The sequence below is a fragment of the Hipposideros armiger genome, unplaced genomic scaffold, assembly GCF_001890085.2.
Source record: "Hipposideros armiger isolate ML-2016 unplaced genomic scaffold, ASM189008v1 scaffold_113, whole genome shotgun sequence".
Taxonomy (NCBI): domain Eukaryota; kingdom Metazoa; phylum Chordata; class Mammalia; order Chiroptera; family Hipposideridae; genus Hipposideros; species Hipposideros armiger.
The window spans coordinates 2,124,192-2,132,450 of NW_017731463.1; the positions used below are offsets into that span (position 1 = coordinate 2,124,192).

The 8,259-nt window shown below is 45.0% G+C and overlaps 1 protein-coding gene across 1 annotated transcript in view; it reads left to right on the forward strand.

Annotated features, from left to right (window-relative positions):
- The first annotated feature begins 1,538 nt into the window (after window positions 1-1,538).
- The window catches only part of WDR64 (WD repeat domain 64), a 105,809-nt gene continuing 99,088 nt past the window's right edge, over window positions 1,539-8,259 (forward strand). The window contains exon 1 of the mRNA XM_019647555.1: window positions 1,539-1,617. Coding sequence (XP_019503100.1) covers window positions 1,539-1,617 — 79 coding nt within the window. The remainder of the gene's footprint in view (window positions 1,618-8,259) is intronic.

The window sequence follows — 8,259 nt, forward strand, 5'->3', positions numbered from 1 at the left end:
TTGAATTTCTGACTCTACAGTCCCTCGTTTCATTCGTCAAAGTGTAAAAGCCAAAGTCTCGTGCCCTGTTGAATTATAGGGGTGAAAACAGAAATAAGACGAGAGGGACCGTGGGGGGGGGCAGAGTTATGAAGGGGCTGGGACTAACGACAGACGCGCTGGGGGTGTAGGGTCAACGTGGGTGTAGATCGGTGACCACAGGGACGGAGTCGAGGTCGGCGTGGGGCAGGAAGAACTGAAGGAAGAGGGAACGCCATGCAGCTTGGGGTCCAGGAGCGGGCGGGGAGGCGCAGCCGGTGCAGGGCGGTAGCGGGAAGGGCGGATTGGGGCGATGAGGCCGAGCGGGGATGAGTTGAGGGTGGGCTGCTTGGCAGGAGGAAGCACAGAGAATGTTGCAATGCAAAGAACGGGAAATCTGCAGAGGAGAGAAGGGTGCTTTCTCCTTCCGGCTCAACTCACCGAAGAGGCTGCTGCTAAACCCGTCCCACACGCAGCCCACGGTGTCCCATACCCAGCCGTTCCTCAAGCAGGACACGAAGGTAAAGGTGACTCCGAAGAGGGACACCAGCAGGTCGCTGATGCTGATGTTGACCAGGAAGAGGTGGATGGGAGTGCGGAGCCGCTGGAACTTGTAGTAAAGGACGAGCACCAGCAGGTTGTTGCCGACGCCCAGCAGCCCAATGGAGCCGAGCAGCAGCGCCAGGCGCTCGTAGGTGCTCGGGCTAAACACCGGGCCCGGGCTCCCTGTCCCCGCCAGCGCTGGCCCCTCGGCGCCCGCGGCCCCGCCGCCCTCCCACGAGCCCTGCCTGCCGCTGCAGTTCCCCGAGTACATGGCCCCGCGCGCTCGGCGGGCGAAGGCGCTCAGCGTTCCGTTTGGCCCGCNGGTGTGAATTTAAAACAGCTAAGCTATCTGAATAGCTCACAGAAAGTCTAAACTTAATATGATCAAGATGGAATGTTTATTTTCCCCAAGAACCATGGCCCTTTCTCTGTTTTGGTAAATAGTACCAGCATCTGCCAAGTTTTAAAACCAGAAACCTGAGTATCATTCTAGAACAGGGTTTCTCAACCTTAGCACTACTGACATTTGAAGCTGGAGGATTCTTTGTTCTGTATATGGGTATTTGGGGTGGGGTTGGGAGGGGGGAGCTGTCCAGTTCATTGTAGGATGTTTAGCAGCATCTCTGCCTTATGGGTATAGGCATTTAAACATGCCACCTATACCCCCTAGATGCCAGTAACACCCCATCCCCAGTTATAACAATCAAAAATGTCTGCAGACGTTGCCAAATGTCTCTGTGGGAGAAGGGCAAAATCTCCCCTGGATGAGGACCATTGCTTTAGATTCCTGCCTTTCCTTCACTCACCATGTCTGCCCCCAACAACTTCCAACCCATTACCAACCACATCTCGCCATCGGCAGGGCTATCTCTTGGGTATCTATATAACTTATTCAATTCAGGGCACTTTCAAGAGTGGAAGGGTTTGCTATTAATTGAGAAAATAGGCATACATGAGACTTTCCGTGGCAGACGAAGATGCAGGGTCACCCTCTGCATCGCCCAGGCCCAAGCCTCCGTCGTCTGAAACCCCAGCTAATGCACGAGTCCCTCACGGGTTTGAGAGCTTTCACTTTTATCTCCTCCCAGCAGCCGTGGTGCTTTCAAAAATTTTGACTCAACTCATGTCACTTCCCTGCATAAAACCCTCCATAGATAGCTTGCCATTGTACTTAGAAGGGAACACAAACTTCTGACTCCAGCTCTGCCCCCTCCTTCTCTGATCTCACCACACAGCGCCCTCCCCCGTCCTCACTCTACTCCGTCCTCACTGACCTGGAAGATGCCAGTCTGTCCCCAGCTTCTGTGTCTTTGTGTCTGTCAGCCTCTGCCTAAAATGTGCTTGTCTCGCTTTACATATGGCTCCCTCCTTTTTGTTTCTCAGATCTTAGCTTAGTTGCTTCCCCATGTCCTTAGGGATACCTGAGGCCCACCCCACCAGCTACGACTATATATCAAAGACCCCTACTGGTTCCTTCCTAGCACTTCTCCCACACTGTACGTAATGATTTTTACTTTTGTTACTAAGGTAGAACATACATACGGTGAAGCACATGAACTGCACTAATTTGAAGTACATAAGTCAAAAAATGTGGACATTGGTAAACAAACTTTTGGTTACAAACCAGATCAAGACAAAGAACATTTCTTGCATCCCAGAAAGTTCCCTCGTGTCTTTGTCAACTTAACACAGATAGCCACTAGTCTAATGTCTGTCACTAGTAATGAGTCTTCCTATCACAATCTGTACATATGTATTTGATTGTTCCCTTATTAGTTTTCTATTTCTCTCACTAGAATGTAAATTCCCTGAAGAAGGGATCTTGCTTATCTAGTTAGTTCCATTCTAAATCCAGTGCCTAGCTCAATTCTGACACATAACAGATGCCCAATATATTTGTGTGTCTTGTCTCAGACTCAGTCACACTCCAGTGAATCACCAATTTGGCAAAATCTATATTCAAGAAGTGGTGTGTGTGTGTGTGTTTACATAGTGTCAAAGAACCAATAAGAATTGTGCTTTGCTCACTCAAGANGTTACTTTCAGTTAATATGCATTTATACCTACTGTCTCCACATCCTCTCTTCCCACTCCCTTTAATCCATCATTCCACTGAGATAGCTTCTCTCAAAGTCACCATAATCCACATTCCAATGGTTAATCTTCAGTCCTCACCTTATGTCGCTCAGCAGTATTGGGCAGTTAATCACTCCTTTGATTAATAATGCTTATCCGTAAATATTTCAGTACATAGCTTCAAAATACAACATCACATAAACAGCAATGCAACATAACTTATAATTATCACGTCTAAAATAATAAAGTGATTTCTCAGTATCATCAACTATCTAGTTGGTGTTCCAATTTCCAATTGTCTCATGAATGTAATTACTTCCCAGTTTGGTTGAGTCAGGATCTAAGTAAAGTCCACACACTCTGACTGGTTGGTGCATTGTTAAAGCTCTTTTTAATCTACATGCCCCCTTCTTTCTTTTTTCTTCCTATGCAATTTCTTTATTGAATAAACTGAGCTGTTCATCCCACATCACCTTCCTTTTCAAACCACCTTCTTCTCTTGGCTCCTGAGACACTCCTTCTCTTGGCGTTCCTCCCGCCTCCCTGCCACTCGTCTTAGTCTTTGCCAGAGGTTCTTCCCGATCACTCTGACTTGACCACTGGCACATTCAGGGTTTGGTCCTCAGCTTCTTTTCTTCTTCATCTACATTGCTCCCTGATGTCATCTAGTCCACTGGCTTTAAAGACGAGTACCACCTAAATGCTGATGATTCTCAGGCGCTCCCTGAACTCTACACTCTTACACCTGGTTATTCAACATCTACAACTGCTTCTCTAAGAGACAGCTCCAACTGAACATATCCCAAATTGAACTCTTCATTGCCCCCCAAACCTGTCCCTCCCACCGACTGCCTCCCCCACAGTGAACGACAACTCTATCCTTTCAGTTTCTTGAGGCCAAAATCCTGCTTATCCTGGATCCTTCTCTTGTTCTCACCCTTCCATCTAATCCCTCGTCAGCAAGTCCTGTCACATATACCTTCACTCAATCTGATCACTTAGCCCGACCTCCATCACCAGTACCTGAACCTAAACTACTACCATCTCTTCCTTGGATTATTGAAATGGCCGCCTCCTTGGCTTCCCTGCTCCTACCCTTTGTCTCCTTCCATTTATTTTCCACAAAAGGATCTGGAGCAGTCCTTTTCAAATGTAAGTCAGAACATATGATGCTACTCAAAATGTTCCCATCTTACTCAGGGGAAAAGCCAACGGACTTACAACTGCCTCTAAGGTCCTCCAGGACCTNAGCTCCCCCGCCCCTCGGCGCGCCCTCGTAGCCACGTGATCGCGTACTTGCCTGGCTTTCTCCGCCCCACGTCGCCAGGTCTCCTTCGCCCCTGTCCCTGCTTGCGCCCCGGAGGACAAAGCAGTAGGGAGGCAAGTGAACTGCAGTGGCTTCTCACATCCTGTCTCCCCCTCACCCAGCCTGAGAGCATCACGTCCATTCACTCGCCTATTCGCTCATTCATAAACATTTATGAGTGCTTGTGCCTTCCCAGTGCTAAGGAAAGGGCTGGATAAGAGACTCCTACCCGAGGCTTCTCCCCTTCCCAGGAAGCCAGCCTACAACGCCACTCCCATCTCACGCGTAATGGAAGCCCCCGGCTGGACCCCCGAGGGCTGCCAATGTTGTCCTTCCTGCCCTGCCCTGAAGTAGCTGTGGATACGTCCTGTGACTGACGCCTGCCACAGCCCAGGCTGGCGGTGACTGCCCAGGAGGTGCCCTCAAAGCTTCAGCCTAAATCTAGCAGCTATAGAGAGGTAGGTGGTATATTTAGAACAGCACGCTTTTCCCCGGTAGCAGTGAAAATACAGTACAAGTCAAATATAGGTTGTGAACGTGATCACTTTTCAAGAGCTGCGCCTCTGTCTCTGCACAGCCCGCTCCTAACAAGGCCCCGCAGGAGGACGACAGTCTGGAGCCAGACCTGCAAGCTATTCTGGGCACTGGTGACTAGCACAGTGTTTGTGGAAGGGCAAAGCAATTGCCCATGAGGGCGTTTACCCCTCCTAACTCTGTTTAAAAGACCAGGAAAGAATGACTAGCTTCAGTGAAGCTATTCCAAATCCAAATTCCAATCCATTCCAAATCCCCTGGTGATAGACTCTCATCTTCAGGTCAGGGTCAGCTCCCCTCCCTGGAGCACTGAACAATGGCAGAGGGGCAGTGAATTTGGTCCTCAAACCCTGGATTTGTCTTTAAGCCTTCCGATGTGCACTTGTCATCTATGAGACTAACACGCCCACCTCTTTAAAAAACTCATTTAATTTTATATATTAGATTTATGCAACCAGTTAACAAGCTCTGTATGTTTAATGTCCACTGCATTTTCAACATAGTGCCTAGTCTACAGTAAATTCTCAATAAATACTAGTTGAATGAGTGAAGACATGCTATATTTTTTCCTAAAGTATTACTTTGTTAATTAATGAATTTATTAATTCTTTGGGGCTAAGCTGCTGCCCTCAGAAAGCTTACCGTATTTGCCGGCGTATAAGACGACTGGGCGTATAAGACGACCCCCTAACATTTCCACTCAAAATACAGAGTTTGTTATATACTCGCCNACAACAACCAAGATTTTAATGGCCTTCTTTATATTCTAAATGAAATATTCCTTTTCAATAGTGTCAGGGTATACACATTGCAGTGTATATAAATTCTTAATATAAGAGAAGAAAAAGGCTCTGGTTCCACCTCTTCCATTTCCTGAGTCACTTTCTGATCAGCGCAGTAAGGACCCCTCAGACATCATTCTGGTTCTTGGAAGAACACGTAGAAGCATGTTTGCTTGTTAAGTGATCTATTGACTACGGAAATGGGGACAGAAATGCCTCTGACCTTTGTTTAAACTCACAGAAGGTGATACTCTGTAGAAAATAAAATAAAAATATTTGATAAAAGTTTAAAGAAAAAATCTTGGCAGAATAGAAGTAATAAAAAATTCCCTTAATAAAGAGGACTGTGATAGTTTTCTGCAGCTGCTGTAATAAATGACCACTTTTTAGCAACTTGATGTGTACACGATTGATATGATACACATATATGTCAAAATGATTACGGCCATAGGGGTAGCTAACACGTCCATCATATCACACAATTGCTATTTCTTGTTTGTGGTGAGAACATTAAAGGTTTACTCTCTTAGCCACTTTGAAGAATATAATACAGTGTTCCTTATAGTTACCACATTAGATCCCCAGATCTAATTCATCTTCTAACTGGAAGTTTGTACCCTTTGACCAACAACTCCCCATTTCTCACCTCTCCAGCCCCTGGTAACCACCGTTCTACTCTCCGTTTCTGAGTTTGTCTCATTTAGATTCCACGCATAAATGAGATCATATAGTATTTGTCTTTCTGTGTCTGACTTACCTCACTTAGCATAATGCTCTCATATCCATCCATGCTGTTGTAAATGACAGGATTTCCTTCTCTCTAAACTTAATAACTTAAAGAAATACATATTTACTGTCTCACGGTTTCCATGGATGAGGAGCCTGGGCACATCTTTACTGGGTCCTCTGCTCAGGGGCTCCCAAGGCTGTAATCAAACTGTTCTCATTTGGAGGCTTGACTTGGAGGGAAGAATCTGCATCCAAGCTCAGTCAGGCTGCTGGCAGAATCCATTTCCTTACTGTTGTGTGACTGAGGGCTTTTCACTCGCTGAAAGCTAGAGGCTGGCAGCTACCTTCATGTTCCAGAGGCTGTCTGCAGTTCCCTGCCAGGTATAGCCCTTCACATGGGCAGTTCACAACTTTGTTTCTTCTAGGCTGGCAGGAGAATCTCTTTCTCCATAGTCCACTATGGCAGAGTCTTATATAATTTAATACGATCAAGGGAGATACAGCCCATCACAATTGCCAAATTCTGTTGGTTAGAAGCAAGTCACAGGTCCTGTGCACACNTGTCTCTTCCCTTTAGGCTACCACTGTACATCTTTCCTTTGCTTTTCCACCAATTTCCCCACAGTGTCACCACTTAATTTTCCATCTACTCAAGTCTGGCTTCCCTTATCAGTTTGCTAAAAATGCTCTTACCGAGGTATTTGATTACCTAACATGGCTGCCAAATTCAATAAATTGTTTTCATTTTCCAGCTTACTGGCCATTTCACTGCATTAACAGTTAATTGCCTCTGCTTCCAGAAACTTTCTCCTTCTGCATCTCTCATAATGCCAGTCTCTTATTTTTCCCCTTTCTCAGTCTTTCTTGCCTCTTTTTTTCTGAGCTTTGCCTGTGTTCTCTCTCAGTCCTATAGCATAGACGCTATCTACGTCGTCTCATAAGCCAGGTATCTTGGTAAAACCTTTGACTATTTCATGGTATCTCATTTGGGTTATTACAACAGCCTCTTCATAGAATAGTCTCCTTGCCAAGAAGAGTTATTTCCTTCCTCTATATTTCTGCTGAGAGTTTTCACTTAAAAAAAATTTTTTTTATTGACCACATTCCTGGCTTAGTAACTCACCTCTAAAATCCATATACATTAACTTGGCATCCAGGACTATTCAGTCATGCCTCAATCTACCTTCCAGCCTCAGCTCCTGCAACTTCTCTTCGTGCACCTTCCGCTCTGTCTTCAGCATCTCCAAGCATGTCATACTCTTAACGACTCTGATTTCCCACGTGTCACTCTCCCCAGGTAGAGTACCTTTCCTCCTTTTTTTTCATACCTCTAACTCTTGTTCGTCTTTTGAGACCTAATTTGAATGTCATCTCTTTTGAAAGCTTCCAAACTTTCCCCACGCTAAGCCATCTTTAGCACTTACTGCACTGTACTGCCATCTCAAGGAATGTACTTGCTGCACTTAACTGCTACAATTGGTGTATATGGGTGTGTTCCTGCCCCTTCTCCCACCATTGAACTGTGAGTGCATTGAAGGCTTTGTAACCCAGGGCCAGCTAGCCAAGAGTCTGGTGTCCAAGAGATACGGTTTTCCTTAAATGTGTGCTAAATGAACATGTTAACCTTGCTTTCATTTAGAAGCTCGCAATCACAAGTCACATTGAAAAAATTTCCTTCCTTTATAGTGTGTGTGTGTGTGTGTGTGTGTGTGTGTAGAGAGAGAGAATGTTATAGATATATAGATATATTTTATACAATATTATACCATACTATAGTATACAGTATATATTTTATATATAGCATAGATTTGATAAAGACTAAGTACCATACATAAATTACCTTCTGTGACCTGAAAGGCTAAGAAGGGAGAAATGTAATCTTAACTTTCATCAGACTGCTAATACTGTTATACATTCACATTGACTTTTAATACTGGAATGTAGGTTCTACCTCTCATTATAGGCAAGAGGCTAAGAACTGTAGAGAATATTTTTAATGAAACAATGTCTACCCCAAAAATGAGATCAGGTACACTGCAGGAACTCATCCAAGCAATATTACTTTTAAATCTTCTTGTCCCGATAGAATTAAAAGCATCCCAGGAAAGGGAAGTCTCATCATCCTCATATGGTGGTATTTATAATAAGACACATATCTTGTAATAGTCGGTGTGAATTTAAAACAGCTAAGCTATCTGAATAGCTCACAGAAAGTCTAAACTTAATATGATCAAGATGGAATGTTTATTTTCCCCAAGAACCATGGCCCTT